This window comes from Danio aesculapii, chromosome 14, assembly GCF_903798145.1.
Source record: "Danio aesculapii chromosome 14, fDanAes4.1, whole genome shotgun sequence".
NCBI classification, from domain to species: Eukaryota; Metazoa; Chordata; class Actinopteri; order Cypriniformes; family Danionidae; genus Danio; species Danio aesculapii.
The window spans coordinates 47,807,663-47,835,120 of record NC_079448.1 but is presented as its reverse complement, the minus strand read 5'-3'; the positions used below and the strand labels follow the sequence as shown (position 1 = coordinate 47,835,120).

General features: G+C 36.6%; 1 protein-coding gene across 1 annotated transcript in view; it reads right to left on the bottom strand.

Annotated features, from left to right (window-relative positions):
- Positions 1 to 3,052: 3,052 nt before the first annotated feature.
- ccdc88b (coiled-coil domain containing 88B) overlaps positions 3,053 to 27,458 on the bottom strand; it is a 55,555-nt gene continuing 31,149 nt past the window's right edge. The window contains exons 19-29 of the mRNA XM_056472551.1: positions 24,484 to 24,858; positions 21,262 to 21,423; positions 18,506 to 18,783; positions 16,322 to 16,465; positions 14,441 to 14,627; positions 10,242 to 10,387; positions 10,044 to 10,157; positions 7,490 to 7,641; positions 5,921 to 6,220; positions 5,713 to 5,778; positions 3,053 to 3,214 (exon numbers count right to left, since the gene is read on the bottom strand). Of these exons, the coding sequence (XP_056328526.1) occupies positions 3,162 to 3,214; positions 5,713 to 5,778; positions 5,921 to 6,220; positions 7,490 to 7,641; positions 10,044 to 10,157; positions 10,242 to 10,387; positions 14,441 to 14,627; positions 16,322 to 16,465; positions 18,506 to 18,783; positions 21,262 to 21,423; positions 24,484 to 24,858 (1,977 nt within the window). The 3' untranslated portion in view covers positions 3,053 to 3,161. The remainder of the gene's footprint in view (positions 3,215 to 5,712; positions 5,779 to 5,920; positions 6,221 to 7,489; positions 7,642 to 10,043; positions 10,158 to 10,241; positions 10,388 to 14,440; positions 14,628 to 16,321; positions 16,466 to 18,505; positions 18,784 to 21,261; positions 21,424 to 24,483; positions 24,859 to 27,458) is intronic.

Sequence of the window (27,458 nt, the reverse complement as noted above, 5' to 3'; positions counted from 1 at the left end):
TAACAAGCCACTAATTAGTAGTGAGAATTGGTACTTAAACTAAAGTGTTACCAAAATCATTTAATGACATAATAAAGACAGTTGCATGATGCTCATTTATTGTCATTATTAATCTTTACACTTTGCTACTGTCTTTCAAATCACTAGGCTTTAATTTTTGGTCATTTTTTTAATCATTCATTCAGCTTAGACTCTTTATTCATCAGGGGTCGCCACAGCTGAATGAACCACCAACTTATCCGGCACGTTTTACACAGGGGATGCCCTTCCAGCTGCAATCCAGTATTAGGAAAGACCCATATTCACACACACACTCATACACTACGGCCAATCAGTGGCCTTCTTGCTATAAGGTAACAGTGCTAACCACTGAGCCACCGTGCCGCTTCATTTATTTATCATTTAAAATATAATCAAATGTATTATATTACATAATATTTTACATAGTAGCTACACACTCTAAAAATGTTGGACTATTAGGTTTAAAAATGTTATTGAATTTATTTATCTATATTTGACCCAAGATTGGGTTACGATAACCCAGCTTTTTTAACAGTGTAATTGAAAGGATGTTTGTTTAATTTTTGCAGAATTATATCTGTTAAGCTAAATGACAGTGAAACATTATTTATATGAATTTTTATAGGACATTGTGTGCTTGTTTTTGTATAACCATATTGTAAACCATTTTTAGACTCCCAAGTATATGTATATTTGGTGTAACTGTGTATGTACAGTGTGTGTATGTGTGTGTGTGTTATACATACCTTTGACTTAGTTCCTTATTTATCAGGACTCAACACAGCAGAATGAACCGCCAACTATTCCGGCGTATGTTTAACGCAGTGGATACCCTTCTAGCTGCAACCCAGTACTGGGCAAATATATATACACTCACCGGCTACTTTATTAGGTACACCTTACTAGTATTGAGTAGAACCCCCTTTTACCTTCAGAACTGCCTTAATACTTCATGGCATAGATTCAACAAGGTACTGGAAATATTCCTCAGAGATTTTGGTCCATATTGACATGATAGCATCATGCAGTTGCTGCAGATTTGTCGGCTGCACATCCATGATGCGAATATCCCGTTCCACCACATCCCAAAGGTGCTCTATTGGATTGAGCTATGGTGACTGTGGAGGCCATTTGAGTACAGTGAACTCATTGTCATTTTCAAGAAACCAGTCTGAGATGATTCACGCTTGATGATATGGCGAGTTATCCTGCTGGAAGTAGCCATCAGAAGATGGGTACACTGTGGTCATAAAGGGATAGACATGGTCAGCAACAATACTCAGGTAGGCTGTGGCGTTGACACGATGCTCAGTTGATACTAATGAGCCCAAAGTTTGCCAAGAAAATATCCCCCACACCATTACACCACCACCAGCCATATCGAGACTCAGACATCAGACCAGGCAACGTTTTTCCAATCTTCTATTGTCCAATTTTGGGGAATTGTAGCCTCAGTTTCATGTTCTTAGCTGACAGGAGTGGCACCCGTTGTGGTCATCTGCTGCTGTAGCCCATCTGCCTCAATTTGACATGTTCTGCATTCAGAGATGCTCTTCTGCATACCTCAGTTGTAACGAGTGGTTATTTGAGTTACTGTTGCCTTTCTTGGCTGATTAGAAAATTGTGTTAACCATCAGTTGGACATGTGTACCTAATAAAAGTAAAACATATGCTGGAATAGTTGGTGGTTCATTCCGCTGTGGTGACCCCTGATAAATAAGCGACTAAGCTGAAAGAAAATGAATATATATATATATACACACACACACTCATATGTATAAATGAAAGCACAGTGGCATTGACAAAGCAGTTTTTTTTTCCATCTTTTAAGTGTTTATGTGATTGAAATGGAGTGCATGTGCTAGTGGACAGTGTCTGAGTGCTCTCCTCTCACCTAGCTGGATTTTATTTTATTTTTATTTTGAATGTTTAATGTATTAAAAGGGCCGAGGTAATGAATTATAATCTTTAATGCAGAGGGCGATCGATACCTCCACAAAATAAATCAGCTTTTTACTGAGAGCGTCAAAGCCTTTAATACACTGGGGGAGAAACAAGTGAGGGAGGGAAGGAGAAGCTGATGCAGACCGAGAGCGGGAACGAATGGGGTTAGATGAGAGTGCTATACTGAAAGATCCTATCAGGGCTGACCATATTTCAGATGATCCCCACAAAGACTTGATATATCTTCAACAAACTCCGGGGAGTCTGGAGGTCACGTCTCATCCCGCAGTAGCCGAATATTGAATAAGTTGCAAGTAAAAATGGCATTGCTTTGTCTTAAGAGCCCTATCAGAGAGGCAATCAGGCCTTGAGATCGCATAATAATCATTTTCCTCTCAACTTAATGAAGGCTACCCTCAGGGGTCCTCTAATTTCAGCCCAATTTCTGACAACTTGACAATTCCCTTTCTCTATCATCTCTCGCAAGGCTGAGAACAGCGTTTTTGGCATCTTCGTGACAATAAATTGATTTAAAGTGCTTGGGCTAAACATTTTGCATGCTTAAAATGCTGTCTACTGGATGACAATCTCTGAACTCTGTGCATCGCTGCGCTCGGTATATCATCAATTCATCGACAGAAAGGTCTACGGACTGACGCATTTTGATTAATGTTGCCATGACAACTGCATAATTCATGAATTGTATTAGCGTTCCATTTGTCGTTTTTTTTTTTTTTGAGTTATGATTCAATCCCAGCCAAGGATTGTCAAAAACAAAAAAAAATCTTTGCCCGCGCCGACGTTGTTTTAAGACCCCCATCATCTTCTGCCTCCTTCCTAAATGTCAAAGTCTCCGAAGTGTCAGCGAGACGGCATGAATTAATTCTGCTCTCATAAATATCTTGTTAGCATCAGTTTGTAGGAGACACTCTCATGATTGTACTGATGCAAAGGCACCAGCACAGCAACCAATGGGCGTTGCACTGCCACACAGTGGTGAGGATAGAAACTGCAGCCACTGTTTAACATTTAACAAATATTTCTGGAGGTAAATATGGAGCGTATTGAATGATGGATGTATCATACATTGGTGTTTAACATGTTTTATTTGCTGAAGTGCATACTATATACTTTATGGATGTTTCATACTGTATGTAAAATAGTTTTGAAACCAATGGATAAGAATTATTACTGCTTTAAGTGTGTTTGCTGTCCGAGTCCTGTGGCTTGTCAAAACTGGAGTGAAAATCTAAAGGAGAAGAACAAAGATCTCATTAAACGTCCATTATTAAAATGTTTAATAAATAAAAGGTAATAAAAATGTTCAGGATTATTATTCAGGGTTTCTGCAGGTTTCATCAAGTCAATTTTAAGACTTTTTTTAGATCCTTTTGAGACCATAAAGAATGAAATATTAGACTTACAGTATACAGGGTTAAGATTTTTTTTTTTTTTTCTAATGGCCCAGTATCATCATGAGGAATTGTGTAATTGTTTTTAGTTGCCCCCACCCCCTCTCTGATTAGGGAATTTAATTCGGGGAATTTGCTGTAAAATGTCTAACAGCTGTTGTGAACTATCTCTTTGGAATAAAAAAACTTAAATATAAAAAATAGGGTTTTATTGAGATGTGTTGTTGGCCATTAGATGGATATCAGCTCAAATTGAGTAGCTTTACTTGGACAGCAAAATTAAGACCTGTTTAAAACCAAGGTTTCTGCAGGTTTCACCAAGTTAAATTTAAGACATTTTAAGACCATTATGAATTAAATTTTAGACTCATAAAGGGCTAAAGGAATTTTTCAAATGGCCTAGATGGAAAAGATTATTATTTGCCCTATCAAAAATGTTTTATAATTTAATAATACAATAATAAATTAATAATAAAAAATGTAAATATTTTTTATATTTCTTAGCAAAATATTTTAAATAGTGTGTAAACACAAACAAGCTCTACTTGTATCCATACACTTTTTTCCAACATAAACTTTCTTTAAAATAAAAAATAATGAACAAATGTTTTAAAAACTATAATAAACTAAATCTATGCACAACAATCTCTCCAGGTCAGTGTCCTCAGCAGTAAATACATAGAGCACTTTTAAACAAATGTTATTGTAAGGAAAATAATTAAACCATTATAATAAATAGTTCAAAATTGCTTTTTTAAATAAAAGTTAAGTTTTTTAGATGGATTGTTGGTGATTGTATGGGTTTTGGCCAGACTGGGTAGCAATACATGAACAAAGGAAAACTAAGACCTGTTAAAAAAGATTTAAGACCTACAACACAATGTTTCAGTTAATTTAAGACTTTTTTTAAGACCCTGCGGAAACCCTGAAAACAATTTAAGACAGACAACACATTATGTCATTGAATTTAAGACTTTTTAAGGCCTAAATTGTAGGTTTTTTATATTAAGGACATTTTAAGACCCAGCAGAAATCCTGTTATTAATCCAAAAGTTGAACAAAATACATGTCAGCATGCCAGTTTGAGGCGATCAATGTGTGAAGCACAACAGCCAATAACATTTGAGACACGATGGTTGGGATATCCAGTACTTTATGCTAATAATTAGGCACCTGAAACAGTCTATAAGCATATTAAATAACATGTCAACACAGAGAAACTATGCATGTGGCCAATTTGACAAATTTTATGCTCCTGGTTTATAGATGTTTGTCCCCAATCACCTTCCATATTAACACATACTAGCACAAACTATATGGGATGTTATTTCTCCTCACCTTTAATATTTATTAGGTATGGGCGTGAGTAAAATGCTAATATTTGTTTTGGTCTGATTTGATAACATTTCAAATCATCATCCAAACTACTATATTGTATATTACTATATTGTTATTTACAGCATTTCTTTATCTGCATAAAATAACCTAAAAGCTGCCATGTTTTCTGATGTCCACTGCATATTCAATTCAGACAAAAAAAAAATATTTCCGTGGAGTTATTAAAATCTATATTTGCTGGACTAATCCTGATTAGTTATGACTGAAAATCAGGGCAATTCCAGCAGATATGGATTAAACATTTGATATTCTGACCAATTGTCATTTTTTGAGAACATATTTTTTTAAAAATAAACAAATTGTAACATTTTACCCATACCAGATAAATCTTTCTTTAAAAAAGATTTAATTGTAATAGTCTTAATAGTCTGTAATAGTTTAATTTAACACATGCTAGTGAACTTTGTTTTTTTTTAGCACAAACTATATGGGATGTGATTTCTTCTCACCTTTAATATTTAATAGGTTTGGACTTGAGTAAAATGTTAATATTAGTTTTGGTCTGGCATGATAACATGTCAAATCATCATCCAAACATGTTACTGTGTTGTTAATTAGAGCATTTCTTTCTCTGCATAAAATAACCAAAATGGTGCCATGTTTTCTGATCATTTATTTGTTTCTTTTTTTTTGTTTCTCAACAGTTATGAAATGTATACTTGCTGGAATAACCTTGATTTTCAGTCATAAGTAATAAAAACATTTGTTATGACTAAAAATTAGGGCCATTCCAGCAAATATAGATTAAACATTTGTTATTCTGTAATTTTTTGAGAACATATTGTTTTACTCAAACCCATACCAAATCAACCTTTATTTAAAAGATATATAACTGTAATAATCTTAATATTCTCTAAGAAACCGTAAAAGTGTTTGATTGTAATTTGCATATGAAATGTGCATGTTTTGATTTGTTCTCCCAATACCACAGACTAACCTTCAGTTCCAGATGAAACACGACTGACGTCTGAATGTGCTGGTGAGATGTTCTCCTCACTATCGACTAAAACACACAAACAGATATTACTCTCAGCTCCTAATAAATACAAATGCAAGTTTTCAAATGCTTATTTTTCACAAATACATGCTTTTAATGCATATTTTCCACAAATGCATGTAATTTCCCCCTCCAGCATCATGTTTACCTCTGCCCTCTTCACTAGGGCTGTCCAGGCTGGCTGTAGGGCTGCTGTCGTGCTCCCAGAGGGCCGAGGCTCCGGTCTGAGAGGAGCGCAGGCGGATGCGGGGCTGAGATCGCTGGTCTCCTGGACTGAAGGACTGAGAAACTCCTCCTCTGCCTTTGCCCAGAGCCCAGCCGTGCCGAGAGCCCAGTTTGCGGCGTCCGGTTCGCAGATTAGCCTTAGGTTGCTCTTCTTCAACTTGATATGAAATTCTCCTTAGTGGGCTTGGAGAGACTGGAGCGCTGATGGGGTCCTGGTCATGAACTGAGGGGTCAGATAGACGAAAGTGTGGTTTGTAAAATGAAAATTTTTTTTATTTATTTATTGATTTTCTCTACCTGGTGAGGTAAAGATCGTTATGGGATTTATATATTTGTATACAAAATACAACACTATACTTGTAAATGTTAGTTAATTATTCTTAGATTAATAAACACATTCTAAATATTAAAGATGACAAGTCTTCTTGAGTTTGACATCCTTTTAAAGCATTATAAGCATATTGTCCCTTAAATTCCTATTTTTCTCATATGAATTTTTCCCAAGCATTTATTAATCTTATATATTGACTAACATTGACAATTAAAATGTTATATTTTTATATGTCATTGGTAAACATTATTTTACATGATATTACAATGGCTGTATGTTAAGTAAGATTTTAAAAATAATTTTTTAAATAAATACTATAACAAATGTATTGCTCATGTTTAATGTGTTAGATGCCAACTAATGTTAAATGTTTTGTAAAACTATACTAATGTATAGTCATAATAATATATCAGCTCAGCAAAATATCCTGTTTAAGTCATAGTTATGCATGTTTTGTTGTACAGTCAGAATCAAATCTAAATGTATTTAAAATGATCACTGAAAATAAAAATTAGAATTTAAAAACACATTACATCCAGACACACAAGAATTGGAGGAGAAACTCGTTTAAAACATATTTGTACTAAAATAACAGTTGTTGTTTAATTTTCTTTCCTTTTACCCATAAACTGGATATTTGATGTTATTGTTATATTGGATTTGTGCATTTTATTTTAATAATGATTTATATGTGCAATATCTATACAAAAACGGAAGGAAAAACAAAACCATGTTCACTTTCAGATATAAAAAACTAATAATAATTCCCTCTTATTTACTCAAAACGTTGGTACAAAAGTAAAAAATAATGCCATTTTATGTGTTGTTTCCAATATTATATACATAGAATGTATGATATATTTCCATACTGGTTTGCTATAGTATTTAGTATTTATTTTACACAAATCTCAATGCAATATTCATTTGATCTGCAGATTCTTTTCCATTGCTCCGTCGCATTAACACAGAATTACTACAGCTGGTTGTGATCCAAGGGAATGGCATAATGTGCTAGGCTAACAGCATCACTCATTGTTACAGGCTTTTGGGGACCTTTCCTGTGTTTTACAGAGTCCAGGGAACCTGCAGTCTGAACTTATTGGCACTCTCTTACGCTCTCTGGTACAATACATCTAATGTTATTACAGTCTGCAGTCTCACCAGGCCCTGGAGCTGAAGAAACGGCCGATCCGTCCACCGCATCTGCCAGGTTTTCCACACTGCCGGCTGCGATAAAGTGAGCTCGACCTTCTTTACTCCCACCTTTAGGTTTGATCAGCTTCTTCATGCGGTCCGCGATCCAGTTCGACTTCCTGATATGTGATCGGAAAGTTCAGACAGGTTGGAAAAGTCAAATAGAAAAGTGGTGGAATGTAAAAAACAGCAAAAGAATAATTATTTATTCATTCATTTTCCTTCTGCTAAGTCTCTGATTATTAGGGGTCGCCACAGTGGAATGAACCGCCAACTTATCCAGCATATGTTTTACACAGCGGATGACCTTCCAGCTGCAACCCAGTATTGGGAAACATCCATACACTCTTACATTCACACACACTCTCATACACTACAGCCAATTTAGTTCATCCATTTCAACTATAGCAACACGGGGAGAACATGCAAACATGCACACAGAAATGCCAACTGGCCTGGCCAGGACTTGAACCAGCAACCTTCTTGCTGTGAGGCGACCACTGTGCTACCCTAAGAATAATTAATTATAATATTATGTATATAAAAAGAATAGTTCACACACAAATGTAATAATTATTGTCCCTCATGTGGTTTAAACCCTTAATGAGTTTCTTTCTTCTGTTGAACACAAGATATTTTGAAGAATATCGTGGAAACCTTGACCAGAGGCGCTGCTGGGGAGGGGGGAGAGTTAGGACGATTCTTAGGGCCCATACCGTTTTGATGCCCCCATAGATACTATTAGGGGCCCACCAGAACATTCTCCCTGAAAATGCTTTCATTGGACACGTACCGGCCAGCAGCGCCCCTGACCTTGACATCCATAATAGGAAAAACGAATACCATAGAAGTCAATGATTACAGGTTTCTAACATTATTTATTCAGTATATCTTATTTTGTGTTCAGCCAAACAAATAAACCCAAACTGGTTAGTTAAAGCTAAAAAATATTGTGAAAATTTTACTTCGACATATGTTTGACTTGTTTCTAATGTAAAATGAACACTAGGGGGGCAGTATGACACCAATACATTTTGTTCCTTTTCACACTAATGATAATTACAAAAACATATCAACGAATTTTTGAGCAAATAAACACCACAAAACAACTTAACACTGTGTATGATTTGTAAAGTAATATGTGTGGCTCCTCTATCGATCTCTATATTGACCACTTTTCTTTTCTAGATGAAGTTCTAGTAAATTGAAACGCCTTCAGTTCAGTTTTCACAAATCAAGTTTAGTTTAGTTCAGTTCAGTGTAATATAAATGTCACTATTGAAAACCAACCCCAGGGCGGGGTTCGGGTGGTTCAAAAGACTCACCTTCCCCACTGACAAAGTCCCCCAATATGAGATCATTTATCCCATTTTTGACTGCTATGCCATCATAAATTGTGAAAATTATAGATAGAGGAAGGCTTTAAGACAATTGTATTGTTTTAATATAGCTGCAAGCAGCAATTATCGGGGCCAAGTAGCCCAGCGGCCACATCATAAACAAGCACAGCAACAAGCTACAGAGCAAATTGAAAATTCTCTAACTTTTTGGCAGCATGGTCTGATCCAAATTTTGTGGAAAATGAATTGGTTAAAAATCTACGGAGAGTTCAAAACAACAGATTTTCAAACTAATTCAAGATTGTGGACAGGAAGTTGTGTCAATTAGGGAATAAATTATATCAGTGTTCTCTGTATGATTAAGGAATCTGTAATACCAGTCTCATGACAATAGATTATTCAAGTGGTCAAATTCTGACTGGGAAAGCTGAATGAGCTGGCCAGTTTTCATTTGGCCATAGGCTACAGTTTTTCTTTCAAAACAAGTTTTACCAGATTCTTATTTTTTTAAATGATGGATGACAATAAATTTTGATTTAAAAATAATCCATTTTTAAAATGCTAATCTCATAACAACATTTATAAAACTGGATCAACTTATAAATACTTTGTAGTAAAATAGTTTGGTGAGCACTTATTTTGGGCAGCACGGTGGCGCAGTGGGTAGAACGTTTGCCTCACAGCAAGAAGGTCGCTGGTTCGAGTCTCGGCTGGGTCAGTTGGTATTTCTGTGTAGAGTTTGCATGTTCTTTCCGTGTTGGTGTGGGTTTCCTCCGGGTGCTCCGGTTTCCCCCACAGTCCAAAGACATGCGCTATAAGTGAATTGGGTAGGCTAAAATTGTCCGTAGTGTATGAGTGTGTATGGATACTTCCCAGTGATGGGTTGCAGCGAGAAGGACATCCGCTATGTAAAATATGCTGGATAAGTTGGCGGTTCATTTCGCTGTGGCGATTTCACATTAATAAAGGGACCAAGCCGAAAAGAAAATGAATGAATGAGCACTCATATTTATTTTTGCATCAAAAAAGTGTGGTTATGATCACCATCAGACAAGCTGATCCAGCAAAGATTAGTTCTTAAAATGTCACTAAAATGCACAATTGAATAGAAAATGAGGCGAATAAATGCAAAAATTGATTCAGATTTCAATTCTATTATTAATTGTGAAAGCCTGACTAACTTTGGATGTTTGAGGGGACTCATGCTGGGCAGAGCAGGCTCCAGGACCCGATACTGATCCATGATCTTCTCCACCAGCTTCTGCTTCTCCCTGCGCAGCTCGTTGAGTTTATCCCTGTGGTGGAGACAGATGGAGGTGAGGTGAGTGTTATTTACTGATGCGCTGCTGTGGACAGACGTGAGTGGTGTGTGTTCGTACAGATACTCTCTCTGCTGGTTGTGCTGCTGGTCTCGGCTCTCCAGGCTGCTCTCCATTAGAGCCTTGTTTTCTTTGGCCAGATTCTGGTTCTGCTCCACTAGATGTCGGTTCTCCTCCTCCATGTTTGCCTTCAGCTGCGTAAGGAGCTAAAACGAGCATTAAGAAATTAATTATGGTCACACTTTAATTTAAAGTAAATTCTCACTATTAATGAACCATTGCTTGTGACTTTTTCAGCTCAATAAACTCCTTATTTGCTGTTTATTAATAGTAGTGCGCAGTGGTGTAAAGTAACTAATTACAAATACTCAAATCACTGTAATTTTGTAGATTTTCACAGAAATTGTTCTTTTTTTCTGTATCGGTACTTTTACTCTACTACTTTCCTTCAACCTGCAGTCACTGCTTTATTTTTCCTGTCTATCGGGATTAGAAAAATCAGTCCTGTGAATCCTGTCCAATCAAATCACACATAGGTGGTAAATTACATCATAATGAACAACCTCAAGACGTCGGCGATTTATAATTGCAGAAAACTGTTAGGAGGTAAGAAGATGTCCAAAATCTTTACACGCAATGACCCAGAGACTGTTTAGATCAGGGGTCCCCAAACTATTTTTTGAGAGGTCCACATACTCTTTCCTTGTTTAATGGGGGGGTCACTTTACAGTATAAATGAAAATGACATGGTCGAGAGTGACTACTAGTGTTATTATGATTTTAACTGTATGTATTATACCTTCTAATGCTAGAGAAGTTTATTATTTTGTTATGCACCAAACAGACAACTGATCATTTCTTTTCAAGTGATATATTAATGAACTTTATCACCATTATAATGACTTTTTTTATATTCAGTGCTATTCAAATTCAAAACATTTACTTGCATATTAATTAGTGTGAACTGTGGGCTTCTTCTGACTGGTGAGAAGTCCAATGTCAGGTTCCATTCCTGTCACAGCCAGTCTCAAAGACTGATGCCAATGTACATCAGAGTCTTGATCTCATCTGAGTTTTCATCAGTTTCATGCATGAAAACGTTTGCTCACAAATATATGTGCTGCCAAAAAGTGTGGACATGTTTATTGCATGCCTTTTGATGTTTGGGTATGTCTTATTGGGGAGGGCAGCATAGAATGAGAGCGTTGGGCTTAAATGCGTCTTTCAGAACATCACAGTTCTGTAACTCAGCCAACTCAAACTGATGCAAAGGCAGGGCTTCCTTAATGTCAGCAGCGAAGGGGTTCTGGAATAGGCGGATTTCTTTAGCGTAGACGTGTAGCTCACCGAATCGCACGTCAATCTCTGCCTTCAGCATTTCCAGCACTTCCACACACTTTTCAACTGCGACTGGGGCCACTGGTTTCTCCACTGAAAAACTTTGGGTTAACTTTGGCTCGTAAAAACGCCTTAACTCTTCTACGGCTTAACCATCGGACTTCAGTATGGTAAAGCACATCTCCGTGAGCAGATTCTAGCTCCGCAAGAAAGGTTTTGAACTGCCCGTGTTTAAGTCCGTTTGCTCTGATGAAGTTTATACATGACACCACCACCTTCATGACTGATTCCCTCATCAAAACTTTGCAGCAGTTTCATTTTTTTGCAAATGAAAATCTGGTTGACATTAGAACCCAACGTCAGGCAGACAACGTCAATGTCCAACGTCCAACCTAAAAGCAACCAAATATCAATGTCTAATGATGTTACAGCTTGACGTTGTGTGGACGTTACCAATATGACATCTATCAGATTGCCATATACCTGACGAATAAATGTCAGTAATTTCAATAAATGTCAGGTTAAGATGTTGGCTCTACGTTGGATTTGGGTCACTTTCTTACACAACCTAAAATCAACCAAATATCATCATCTAATGATGTTGTTACAGCTTGAGGTTGTGTGAATGTTACCACTATGACGTCAATCAGATGTTCGATTTTGGTTGCCGTATACCTGACGAATAAATGTCAGTATTTGACAATATGACGTTGGTTTAAAATGTTGGCTCGACATTATATTTTGGTCACTTTCTAACGCAACCTAAAATCAACCAAATATCATTGTCATTTGATGTTAGACGCTGACTAGACATTGAATTTTGGTCACCTGACACCACGACCTAAATCTAACCTAATATTAACGTCTTATGACATTGTGTGCCTGCTGGGCAATAACTAAATGTGCTACAGAATGTTATGTTTGCACACATCCACAAATGACATGTAAATGCAACAGCTTTTTACAGCATATAAAAATAGTGAGTAAAAATACTCATTACTCACTACTCGAGTTCTTTTGAAAGGGCTATTTTTTACTCATACTTTGAGTAATATTTACGACAGATACTTTTACTCTACTTGCACTACATAATTTGGGCAAGTAACGGTACTTTTACTTAAGTATGATTTTTCAGTACTCTTTCCACCACTGGGTTAAATGCTCATAGTTAATAGTGAGAATTGTTACTTCAAATAAAGTGCTACCTAAATTACATTTATGTATTTAGTATAAATTGTTGTCCAAATAAATGAGTGGTACAACAAAGAGTTCATCACATCATACATTTTTAAACTAATTTAAAATATTTTATTGCAGTTAATCTGATTATTCTCAGATTTTTTATATGATAAAATTAGCCTTTAAAGGTGTCAGTGTAAAATTTAAACCCAAAATAAAGTAACGAACTAACGAATAGTGTTTACTTTAATAATTTCTTATAAATTAGTTATTGAAATATTTTACAGTTGTAAAGTGGTGTATTTCTCAATTATGATCTGTTGGTGTAGATATTGTTGGTGTAGCACAATTATTGTGTTTGCATATTCCCAAAAGAACCAAACACTTCAAATACTGTCACATGTCTGGTGTTTCTGTGTTGTGTCATGTGATGTTATGTTGTGCCATGATACATGTGCTTGTGTTTGTCATGTGACCCCTTTGTTTCCGCTGTTTTCTAATGATCATGAGTTCCACCTGCTGTGTCACCCTTGTTTGTAATTTGTGTAATCGTGTCCTGTGTATTTATACCCCTGCTTTAAGCTGCGGTCACACTGAGCTTTTCCTCCCATAGACTTCCATTCATACGCACGCGAATGCGTCAGACCGGAAACGCAAGGTCATGCGTCAAGTTTCGCCGGTCACTGCGGTGCAAAGTTCAAGCTTAGTGAACTCTGACCTGCGAAATCGCATCACTTGACTGTGTGACACCAATCGAGGATTAAAACATGACCTCTCTGGACAGAAATTTAAAACATAGAGCAATCGCTCGCTTTTTTTAATGTCTAATAATCTTGTTTAATCCCGCCCCTTTTCGCAATGGTGTACGACATAATTTCGCACACACAAACACTAGTGTGACTGCAGCTTCAGTTTAGTTTATTGTCCGGTATTGAAGTCTCAACATCCATAGAAGTTCTGTGCTAAGTTCCTATTGGAAGTCCCTTTATTAATCAGGGGTAGCCACAACAGAATGAACTGTAAGTAATAAATAAATATTTAATAAATAAGTATTTAACAATTTTTGAATATTTAATAAATGCCACCTTGATGAACAGAATAATTTTAATTCGATTTTTAAAAAGTAATAATAATAAAAAATAAATAAACTGACCCCAAAGTTTTGACCGGTAGTGTAGATCAGTGGGTTAGTTTAATAAAATAATTTAATGTGCGTGTTGAATATAATAGACAGGCGGTGCTTTTATTAAAACCTCTTCTTGGTCGGTCGCAAATCTTTTTAAATGCATTAAAGGACAGCGCAAATATTAGCCTTACCCTGGAGTTTGTTCACCCTCTGCCTATGCCCTTTTTTTGATAGTCTACAGAACAACCCACTGTTATACAATGATTTACCTAACTAATCTAACTTGGCTAATTAACCTAGTTAAGCCTTAAAATGTCACTTTAAGCTGAATACTAGCATCTTGAAAATTTTCTAGTAAAATGTTATGTTCTGTCATCATGGCAAAGATAACTGTTATTTAAAAATTATAGTTATTAAAACTATTATGTTTAGAAATGTGTTGGAAAAAATCTGCTCTTCGTTAAAAAAAAATTGGGGGAAAATATATACGGGGGGGCTAATAATTCTGACTTCAACTGTAAGTATAATTAAAAAATAACAATCATAATATAATCATTGTATAAACAATAAGTAATATAAGCACTTGTAAAACAATGGATAAACTGTGATCTCAGACCTGGTACTGGCTGCTGAGCCGCACGTGGTTGAGGTCGAGCTGCTGGTTCTGCTCTTTCAGAGAGTTGAGTTTTCCTTCTAGTCTGGTTCTCTCCAGCTGAGCTGAACTCATCTCCGCCCGCAGAACTGAGCTCTGGGCCAGCAGCTCCGACTGCACCTGAACCCACTCCTTCTGCAGGCTCTGATATCTGCACACCATCAGCAGAGCACAGTTAAACAATTACACCATATGCAGATCACCAACAGAACAACTAACAAATTAAAAAACTACACATAGACTACTGAAATACTCCTTTATATGGCACTCATTAAAATACTCATTGGAAAAAAACCTGGAGTGGTAATCTGCCTTTCCTCGGCACCTGACAAGCGACAGACATGAAAGCCATTAATTTCCAATGTTCCCATCCTCTCCGTATGCACACAATTGAGATGCAATTTGAGCTGTGGATCCACTAAAATATTTGATATTCTGCGATTAGACTGTGACTAGCCGACTGCATGTGTTGTCCAATTAGATCTAAGTGCGCGAGATGAGATTAATTACTTATTTTTTGTTACTTTTAGAATCAGAGAGAGGTCAATATTTTAAAACAAACACATTTCTATTCATAAACGAGTATTAATAAAAATAATAGTATTTTTTTTAATGCTGTCCCCACATTCCCTCCAAAATTGTAAGTATTCTATGAAGTTCTAGTATTCATTGATTCAACCATGGTAAACGCACAGAGAATAAAGGCTCTGGCTTTTGCACTGATTTATTTCATACACCGTGAGAATCAGCTTCTCTCCCATGGTGCGTTACAAAACTAAAAAATCTGCGACTGCCACAAGGGGGCGTATTCCGACAGTCTAGCTTTTGCACAATACACTTGTGTATTGCTGTACATCCTGTGTGTTTTAAGCAATGTGTAAGCGAGGCGCACAACTGACACACTCTGCGCTGGACTTTAGACCTGCTTTCAGCTGGTCTATTGCGGAGTCTATATAAGTCCCTCAAAATAGCAACGTGCCAACAATGCGCCTTAACCCACCTCTTTTCTAGATCGGAACACCAATGAGTCTACTAAATGGCATAAATAGATTTGCTATTTAAACAACGTGGCGGAAAAAGGGAAAACTACTGTTGCGCTGTTCTGAAAATAGCAACACGTTGGAGGCAAACAAGTCCTGCGCCTTATTGCGCCGGGTGAATGATAGGGCCCTTCATGTTTAATACAATAACGACCGGTATTTTGGAATAGATGTGTGAATGGTCCTTTCAGGAAAAATTCAGGAATGTCCTTGCCTGTGTGAACAGCACATATTTGAATTAACTGGTACAGTCGTACACGAAATTTTCCAGATATTTACTGGTGTCGCTGTGTAAAAGGTCCTAATACTGACTTAACTTTTAAAATAATGCGCATAGTTTGTTTACATAATTATAAAGTAATGAGTTTACTCTCTTTTTTTTTAAGTAAAGTCAACTATTCGCTTTTTACAGTGTGTATTACCTTGTTTTTTTTTGTTTAACTGAAGCTATATTTCTTGGTTTACGGTGAAGCTCAGGCACGGTTTTGTCAGTCTGTATATATACACCTCTGACCATTCATCTAGACAGCTGATCAGAGCACCACACCGAACAAAAACTCCTCCTGGGTTATGTGCATGTTTTTTCTCTCGTCCTGTTCACCAAAGCAAGAAGCTTTACAAATGTTTTTGGCAGGCTGTCACGCCATGCCAAGAGCTTCTGGAAACTGCAGTGAAGTGACTCACACTGTGGTGAGTCTGGCTGAACCATCACCTTCACTTCCTCACTCTTTCCCATGAATCTGCTCTGCTGTAACTCCAGCCCGGTGTTGTGGCGGCGGTGAGTGCAATTATAACTATCTCTCACCTTTCATTGTCCATTTTCAGTCTCTCCAGCTCCTTCTCGCTCTCCAGCTGCCCTTGTGTCACTTTCTCCATTTTCTGTCTCTCCATGCGTATCGATTCCTCTGCCTCCTCCAGCTGCGCTTTTCGCTCCAGCAGCTCCTTATATCTAGACAGGTACAGTATTTTAGAGTATTTAGCAAGACTTAAATGAAAGTTTCCCTTAATTGAAGCACTAATTAAGGGATAATTAGGTTTTTTCATGTTCCTGCTTTGTGTGATCTTAATGAACATTACTTTATCAACAAACCAATACTACAATAATTATGATCACACTTTATCCATTAGTTAGTATATTAGTTAACGTGAATTAAAAATGAGCACTTGCACAGCATTCATTAATATTAGTTAAACCTTTACTAATAATGGATTATAAATATCCACTGCTGTGGTTGTTAACAATATTGAGGTAGTTAATGCACAACAATGAACAACTTTTCATTAACTAATGTTAGCAGACCTAGATATACTGTAATAATTATATTGCTTATTCATGTAAGTGCATTAACTAACATTAACTAATTAAACATATTAAAAGCATTATTAATAATGTTTATTTTAACTTAGTATTTTTTAAAACTAATACATGAAAAATTTTTGTCATTCAGAAAAAAAGTTGTCCAGCATACTTTATGTAAAGATTTTATTGGATTGAATTGAAAAATAAGTACTAGAATAAATGGCCTAAACTGTACAACATACTAAACTATATATTAAATAATACTAAACTATACACTAATATTAAATATATACACAGTTAAAGTCAGAATTATTAGCCCCTCTTTGAATTTTTTTTCTTTTTCAAATATTTCCCAAATGATGTTTAACAGAGCAAGGACATTTTCACAGTATGTCTGATAATATTTTTTCTTCTGGAAAAAGTCTTATTTGTTTTAATTTGGCTAGAATAAAAGCAGTGTTAAATTTTTTAAAAACCATATTAAGGTCCAAATTATTAGCCCACTTAAGCTATATTTTTTTTCAATAGTCCAGAGAACAAACCATCATTATATTTGCCTAATATACCTAATTAACCTAGTTAAGCATTTAAATGTCAACTATTATGCAATGCAAACTATTATGTTTAGAAATGTGTTGAAAAAACCTTCTCTCCGTTACACAGAAATTGGGGAAAAAATAAACAGGAGGGCTAATAATTCAGGGAGGCTATTATATAATATATATATATTATTTTCTCTCTCTCTCTCTCTCTCTCTCTATATATATATATATATTTAATTAATGATCTTTTTTTTTATGGATGGAAAAAATGAATCCAAATATGAAACTGTATTACACTTTTACTGTTTTTGTATGTATGTATGTATGTATAAATATATATATATATATATATATATATATATATATATATATATATATATATATATATATATATATATATATATATTGATTACTGATTTTCTGGGTTTGTCAGACGTAATTTAACTAAAATGTTCATAAATGTGTCAGTAGGTTAATATAAAATATTCCTTTAGATTTTCAGATTGGAGAAAATTTTAAGTAAACAGAAATGTTATCAGTCATGAAGAGAATAAAACAAAAACTATGTTATTCTCAAACACACAACTATAAATATATATCTATATATTTTTATATCTATATAAATTTTTTCCTTCACTTTCGCCAATTGATGAAGTTTGTTCCTTGCCACTGTCACCCCCGGCTTGCTTGGTTTGGGACTTGTGGAGCTGCGGATCGATAGATTACTCTTCAGTGTTTGGACTTTCAGCAGTGAATAATAAACCACACTGAACTGAACTAAACTGAACTTCAACTTTGAAAACTGGACTGACACAGTTTCAATTTACTATAATCTTCTATGTTAGGCTGCTTTGACAAAATCTACTTTGTAAAGTAGATATAAATAAACATATATAAATATGTTTACGCTATATAAATAAACATCAATTGAATTGAATAGAATATATACTTAAAATGTTATACTCAAGTGGTCTTTTACATTAATTAATTTTCTACAAAATCCCTTGCTCTGTTAAACATTATTTGGCAAATATTTGGAAAAGAAAAAACTAAAGGAAGGCGAATAATTTTGATTTCGACTGTGAATAAGTGATTTAATTAAAAATTAATAGACGTTTATTCTCTACATTTTCTCTAATCACTGTACCTGACTTCAGTGTCTTTACATTGAGCTTCTAGACTGCGATGGCTGCTTTTCAATTGACTGTGTTTGACGAGCAGCTCCTCTAACTCCGCCTCCTGCCTCTGCTGCAGAGCTGTCAATCTCTCATGATCCCGCCTTACAGCCTCCAGCCGCATCACTGACTCCTCCTTCTCCTTAAGCCATGCCCTTGACTCCGCCTCCAGAGCTGCACAGCGCAATTCGCTTTCACTGCAACGTGTTAAAGTCGACGCATGTTCAGCGCTCAGAGATGCCTGCTCCACCTGAGAGAAACAAAAAACGCCACAAACAACAGAACTTTCATTTCAAATTAAAAAGAAATATCATCAGTAGTTTACAAAATTAAATGTAAAAAATGCTCTAAACGACTTTCATGTTGAATTTAGAAGAAATGTCATCAGTAGTTTACTCTGATGGTTTTCTTTATTAGTCTCCTAAGTTTTATTAATGATAATAATAATAATAATAATAATTCCTTACATTTTTATATAGCGTTTTCTGCACACTCGCTTTACACGTTTTTGGGGGGAATCTCATCCAACACCACTGTGCAGCATTCAACAGGATGACACAACGGCAGCCATATTGTGCCAGATCGTAAGAACTTTCCCAATGAGTATTTGATGTATTTTTTGTGGAGTTGCAACGATGAGTCACACACAATGTTGTTACGAAGTTCCCGCACACACACAAACACACACGCACAGCGGACACACACACACACAGCACGTGTGTTTAACTTTGCACTGTTTTTGCATGGCAAATAATATTAATATCCACAGGTTAATATCCACTGCTGTATGGATATCCGTTATGTTAATATACAAATATAAACCTGACATCCACAAACCAGGATTGAATCGTCTTCTTTTATTGACATGCGGCTGTGGTGATAAAGACCGTAAAATCACTGTAACTTATTACAAACATGCACTGTTTTAAAACATTTTAAACTTGTAAAACTCATTCTTGATCAAATTTGATGATGACTGATGATCACAGAGAGTTGAACAGATCTTTTAATCCCAGTTGCTTTGCGCACGTCTTGTCTTGTTGATATGATTATACGTGTTGCTAAGGAGACATATTAATACGCGGCTGTCAATCAAATCGGTGGGCGGGGAAACCGCAGTCCTGCATCATGTTGTGGTTGGCCTCCAAATGGGAGGGATTTGGATCCTATTTTAAAGTCAGGAAATTTAAAAAAAGAGACTGGGTTTCTATCACTCCAATATGACTGTGAACACAGTATACCTACACATAGTTCTGTGCAAACAGCTTACAAAAGATGATTTTCATCTTAGGTGACTTTTAAAACAAATACATTTATAGATAAAAGTATATAAGAATTTCACTCACCTGGGAAATGGAGGCCACTTTAATAGTTTTTTTGGCACAATTAAGTGCGCAGTATGCTATCTGATGTAAGAAATAATCCAATAATCTCAAAAGGCAAATGACTGTGTAAAGCCACATAAAACAAAACAAATATATGATATATATCAGCCGGCAGCTAGCTCTCTACAACTCTCACATGGTCATTCACTGAAGCCAAGCAGGGATGCGCCCGGTCAGTACCTGGATGAGAGACCACATGGGAAAGCTAGGTTGCTGCCGGAAGTGGTGTTAGTGAGGCCAGCAGAGGGCGCTCAACCTGCGGTCTGTGTGGGTCTTAATGCCCCAGTATAGTAGAGAGGACTCTATACTGCACCGTCTTTCAGATGAGACGTTAAACCGAGGTCCTTACTCTCTGTGTTCATTACAAATCCCAGGATGTCCTTCGAAAAAGAGTAGGGGTTTAACCTTGGCATCTTGGCCTAATTTGCCCACTGGCCTCCGTCCATCATCCTAAGCATCCGAATATCATAATCACTCTGTCTTTCATCACTCTGTGGTGTGCGGTCTGGCGCAATATGGCTGCCGTGTCTACAAAAGTGCTATATAAATGTAAGAAATTATTATTATTATATATGCCAAGTTCAGTAGCTATCAGCCAGAATCAGCTGAGGTGACGTGACGGTGACCAGTGAGACCTAGCTGTCACTCAAGTGGCCACGCTCTTAATTTTGCACACCTAATATCAATGAAACGAATGAGCTCATCCCTCTCACAATTGCCATGAAAGGTAATATTAGCTATATGACCCAAAACATCTTTTGTTCCAGGCTGTAAACGTGTTTTTATCAGCTGTAAAAATGGCCAATTTAGCATAGCAGTCGGTGGACATCTGGAGTTTCTGGAGCCAGCCCCCAATGGCCAGTCGATGAATTGCAGTTTCAGTTACTTCCGTATTAGCTTCACAAGGAGAGCGGGATGTTGCCGCTTGGTACATACATATATATTTAACAATTAACTATATTAAAGGTCTGAAAGCATGGTAAATTTTACATTTGAGGTCTTTTTACCCCAGAAGAACAGTTCCTCTTTGGCCTCTCATGTAAATAAACTAAAACTACTACAACGTGTCAAACTGATGTTCAGCGCTCTGAGAGATCTATCTGAGTGAAAGAAATGTTCAAACAAAGCGCATGTGCTCATCTGGGTGTAAATAACACGTTTATGAGAGGCCTGTAAAATATAAAGTGGTGCTCCGTCAACGCTGTGACTGAAACGGCACGTCCGCCCACCATAAAAGCTAATATGGATTTAAACAAATGTCAGTCTCTAAAATACCCCGGTCTTTATTTCAGCATCGAGGGTCCATTTTGAGATCCGCAACCCACACTCAATCAAGCACTCACCTGCAGTTTGGTGTTGAGGGCCTGTAATTTTGCGCCGTTTTCTTGCAGTGAGATGGAGTGGCGCTGCAGGGTGTCCAGCTGCTCTCGAAGCTGAGCGCAGGCCGACTGAGACTGAGTCAGCTGAGAAACCAACACCTCACGCTCTCGCTGCAGCACGGCATTCTGGGATACAACCACAGGCATACATTTCAGACACAGGTGTGTAAAGCGGGATTTCACTCAAGTACAAGTAGCACGACTCAATGGTACAAGTAATAATACTTTTCTTAATGGAGTCTTTTTACAAGACTGTTATGATGTGTTTAACGGTCATCAGCATCTCAAATACTTTAAAGGTTTTAATATTTAGATTTTTTTTAAAGAGCGTATGAACATTTACATGTTTACACTACCTGACCAAAGTCTTGTTGACTATCCAAGTTTTAGGACCAACAAATACTAACTTGACTTCTAGTTGACCATTTGGTATCAGTGGCTCATATGAAAGGCAAAGGCCTCTAGATTATGCTTATTTTACCAAAATAAAATATGATCATGCCTTGATTTTTAATTATTTAATTAGGACAGTAAGGTCTGACTTTGCTTAGACATAAGTCTTGTCACTTAACAGAAATAATGTACAGTAGAGAATATAAAGTCATGCTGCAGTGGAAAAAGAATGAATATTGTGTATGACTCCCATGAGCTTGGAGGACTGCATCCATACATCTCTGCAATGACTCAAATCACTTTTTAATAAAGTCATCTGGAATGGCAAAGAAAGCGTTCTTGCAGGACTCCCAGAGTTCATCAAGATTCTTTGTATTTATCTTCAATACCTCCTCCTCCATCTTACCCCAGACATGCTCAATAATGATCATAGTTGGTGACTGGGCTGGCCAATCCTGGAGCACCTTGACCTTCTTTGCTTTCAGGAACTTTGATGTGGAGGCTGAAGTATGAGAAGGAGTGCTATCCTGCTGAAGAATTTGCCCTCTCCTGTAGTTTGTAATGTAGCACAAATGTCTTGATACCTCAGGCTGTTGATGTTGCCTTCCACCCTGCTGATCTCTCGCACGACCCCATACTGAATGTAACCCCAAACCATGATTTTTTCCTTCACCAAACTATTTTTTCTGTGAGAATCTTGGGTCCATGCTGGTTCCAATAGGTCTTCTGCAGTATTTGTGATGACTGGGACACAGTTCAACAGAAAAATCTACCTTCTGCCACTTTTCCAAATGATCAACTGGAAGTCAAGCTCCTACAACTGGGATCGACGACAAGCCTTTTGTCCAGTAGTCAGGTATCCTTAATTTGTATATATATTATCAATAAATATAACCTACAGTAATATATGTAAAGTATAATAAATAACCTGAATTGGTGTCTACAGACCTAAAACATTCCTAAAATATAAACCAATATCTGGAAAACTTTTATATCAAATTTAGGTCGGAACTTTTGTGATTTTTATTAAAAATATAATTTTTCATAAATCAAATTATGGCATAGTTGTGTGTTTGTGTAGTAAATGAATAAAAAAAGGACAAAATATTTACACAAGCTCTGCATAAATGCAAAGTTGAGAATTGACTGTAAAAAATTATGTATAGTTTATCATATAAAAATGTAGATTACCCTATATCTGTATTTGGGGTCAGGAGGATCCCAATGAACCTGATTTTTTTTCTGGGCCACTCTAGAGTTAAGTATGAGTGAAAGTAAGGCCAGTTAAAAATAAATAAATAAATACTCAATTATGTAACATTTGTATAACATTATAACATACGTTCACCGGCCACTTTATTAGGTACACCTGTTCCAACTACTCGTTAACCTAAATTTCTAATCAGCCAATCACATAGCAGCAACTCAATGCATTTAGGCATGTAGACATGGTCAAGACGATCTGCTGCAGTTCAAATCGAGCATCAGAATGGGAAAGAAAGGTGATTTAAGTGACTTTGAACGTGACATGGTTGTTGGTGTGAGACAGGCTGGTTTGAATATTTGAGAAATTGCTGATCTACTGGGATTTTCACGCACAACCATCTCTAGGGTTTACAGAGAATGGTCCGAAAAGGAGAAAATATCCAGTGAGTGGCAGTTGTGAGCACAAATGCCTTGTGTTATGCCAGAGGTCAGAGAAGAATGGACAGACTGGTTCCAGCTGATAGAATGGCAACAGTATCTCAAATAACCACTCGTTATAGCCGAGGTATGCAGAAGAGCATCTCTGAACACACAACACGTCCAACCTTGAGGCAGATGGGCTACAGCAGCAGAAGACCACACCATATTCACACAGGTTCACCAAAATTGGAAAATAGAAGATTGGAAAACGTTGCCTGGTCTGATGAGTCTCAATTTCTGCTGCGACATTAGGATGGTAAAGTAGAATTTGGCGTCAACGACATGAAAGCAGGAATCCATCCTGCCTTGTATCAAGGGTTCAGGCTGGTGGTGGCTTATTGGTGTGGGGGATATATTCTTGGCACACTTTGGGCCTATTAGTACCAATTGTGCATCGTGACAACACCACAGCCTACCTGAGTATTGTTGCTGACCATGTCCATCCCTTTATGACCACCATGTACCCATCTTCTGATGGCTACTTCCAGCAGGATAACGCGCCATGCCATAAAGCATGAATCATCTCAGACTGGTTTCTTGAACATGATAATGAGTTCACTGTACTCAAATGGCCTAAGGTCTAAATCCAATAGAGCACCTTTGTGATCTGGTGGCAAAAGATTCGCATCATGCATGTGCAGCCGACAAATCTGCAGTAACTGCGTGAAGCTATCATGTCAACATGGACTAAAATCTTTGAGGAATATAGTACCTTGTTGAATCTATGCCACGAAGGATTAAGGCAGTTCTGAAGGCAAAAAGGGGGTCCAAGCCGGTACTAGTAAGGTGTACATAATAAAGTGGCCGGTGGGTGTATGTATAATATGATGTTATAATACAATGCATGTATAATATAGCATGAACAATATGTATGTTTATGTTAAAATGTATAATCTAATTTTCAACCTCTGATGTTTATTATAATTTCAGTAGAACACATAAATAAAAGACGATAATTTAAAACATTTAAAAACTGACACGAGTGAATGTAATGCATTACTATCCACCTGATTTCAACATGCAAATACAATCTCAAACTCTGTATAGCGTTTTAATAAAGACACATATAGAGTGAACGTTCAATGAGTGTTTTGCACTTTATCTCACCTCACGCTCTGTGTTTATCAGCCGTTGACTCAGCGCCTCCTGGCCTCCAGCCTCTGCCGTTGTGTGTGGTTGTTTGCTCCTTGTGTTTTCATCATCTTCTCCAGCAAAGATAAAGTCTGCAGGCCTGGAGCTCTGGTTGTGGTTCACCTTATCTGCAGTACTGACAGTGTCCTCCTGGCGGTCTGCAGACTGTCTGTTTGATTCACAACCCTCGACACTCTCTGCGCGCGAGTCAGGAGGTGATAAAGCAACATCTGGAGTGGATCTTTGCTGTGATGCCATTTGAAGCCTGGCCTTCAGTTCTTCAAGAGCTCGGTTCAGCTGTGTGATCTGATTGGATAACTCTCGGGACTGGGTGCTCTCATTAACCAGATCCTGGTTGCGAGAGTAAAATATTATTATTATTGTGGGCACTTCAAAATATTCTAAATAAATAATTCCAATGGAGCAAATGCAGAGCAATGTATGTATAAAAACATGTTTGAAGTACTACTGCTCTCCAGTGTTGCGCACATCCCTTTAAAAGAGTAATTAGTTATAGTTAGGGATGGGTATCGTTAAGGTTTTAACAATATTACTACTTTTATCAATACCACTTATCGATTCGGTACTTTAAGTTTTCTTATCGGTAGATTTTTGTTTTGTTTAATTTAACAGAATTAACAACACAATTTTATATTATGTTTTTAATGTAAAATAAAACAAAACCAATAAATGTAAAACTTTTTTTTTTTTATCCTGTAAATGATGTACAATGGTTTGAAGGACAATGACTCTCAGTTTTTAACCATTCTTCTGGAGAAAAATCAGCATGTTTGACTTTTCTGGCAGCAGACGGTATCTTTCTTGGTTTGTTGTGAACAGTATTGTGTACATCTAAAAATACCCTCTAGAGTTGCAAAATGCAGTTCAATAAGATAATGTTTATGATTTTTCATTAAAGCATTCACATAAATGAGTTAACAGTGTTCTGAGAGTTAACTGTGTGTAATGCAGTTTTGGAGTAAAAATAAGCAGGTTTTTTATCATTTCTTAATAAGCATAGTTTATTATTAGGTTATTCATAGGCTATATTTGTATATACAGCTGATGTAAAAGCATTTTTAATGTTTAAGATTTATTTAAGCTGCTGCAGAAAAAAATACTGTTTTCATTGTAACCGAATGTGTGTGTTTATTTAACTATTAATATTATATTAATTTACTGTAGGTGATTGACTGCTGGCATAACGATGTGGATGATGTGAAGTTACCGTTAGTAGCCAGGCAGTCAAAAACTGTTCATTTCTTTTCCTTGCACTTTTGAAAGATACTTTCACTTAGCCAGATTGCTTGCGTTTCTGCTTATACAAGAAAACAACTTGCTGCGTTTGTTGCAACGGGCATTGTCGCTGTCCACTCGGGAAATACAATCCAGTTGGTTCTCTCCGCAAGCTTACGAGCTGTGTGTGCGCGCAAGTCTGTGTCGCGAGCTATGTGTGTGCACTTAGAGCAAGCCTCCACTTAATGCGCGCACGCAACCGGCAACTGTGAAGGCTTTATACTTAATGCGCTTGCCGGAAACACAAGCATTTCTCATGTGAGATTGCCAACTGTGCAGGCGAATGTGAAATATCGCAAATTAGAAATGGTTGGTCAGTTAAATTATGCTACTGTAAGTAATGTTTATTCAGCAATAATTCTCCAGTACTGATAGCGAACCGTTAACGTCAGAGCTTATCGATACTTCGATTGATTAAATACCTATATGTAATTTATTTATGTAATTACATTTATAATTACATTGTTGACCCATCCTTTACCTTAACCCAACCTTAAACCTACCCATACCTCCAAACCTGTCCCTAACCCTACCCGCCGTATCCCACCTTAAGTAACCTTTAATACACTATGTACACAGTAAGTACATTGTGTTTATTTTTTGATGCAAGTACCAAGTAGTTCGGACCACTTCATATGTGGAACTTAATAAGGCCCAATCCCAATTCTATTTTTGTACCCCTACCCCATGGGCCCTTCAAACAGAGTGTGAAGGGGAAGTGCTTCAAAATTTACCCCTAAGAAATGGGACAGCACACGTCATCATAACATCACCTTGGAATTATAAGGTTCTATCTGCGTTCTGAATGATTTTGAGATACTGAGCTTCAAAGTTTTTGCATTCCATATTGCAAACAGTATGTGTGTAACATTTGTTTTTTTAAATAGGATCAACCTAACCCTAACCCTAAGTCTTAAAATGTAAACAACTTATAAAAAAACATCCCATAATGTAAATAAGTTGTCATTTAATAAGAATATGTCAATAACTCAATTTTGACAAAATTGTCAGACAGAACCTTATAATTCTAAGGTGATGATATGTCATCGTGAGCTCTTGTATCATATGAGATCGATGATCGCGACTGCTGTAGTTATTTCAGTTGCTTTATTTTTTTGGTATTTATCTTTAGGAAATCACTAAAGGCATATAATATGTTATCATAATGATATAATGTGGCATTAAGCTCATAACTGTACTGTGCATTTACACAGTGGCCATTTTCTTCATTGTAAACACACGAAAACAACAATAACATTATAGCAGACTCTGTAAAAAGCTCATTCTCAGCCACTAGACTTTTCTGACAGGGTATTATAGTGTCATCAAGTGTCAGTTTGTTGTGGGACTGCTGTACAGGAGGTATTATTAGGGATTATAGATGGTGAAATTTTGCGTTTTTTTTTTTTTAAAGCATGATGGTAAAACATGAACGCGGTTATGAATATATTAAAACATGTGTCTGTTTGTTGTAAAAATTCGTAATAATGACAAAAAACACTGAATCTCCTGACTTCTGGAACAATAGGATATATGGTAATTGTTCATAGTTTATTATTGTCTATTTATTCAATTTATCTTGTACTATATTAGTTAAATGTTTAGTTTATGTCTAGTGTGTATCATGTTTTGTTTTAAATTGCACATTGGAGTAT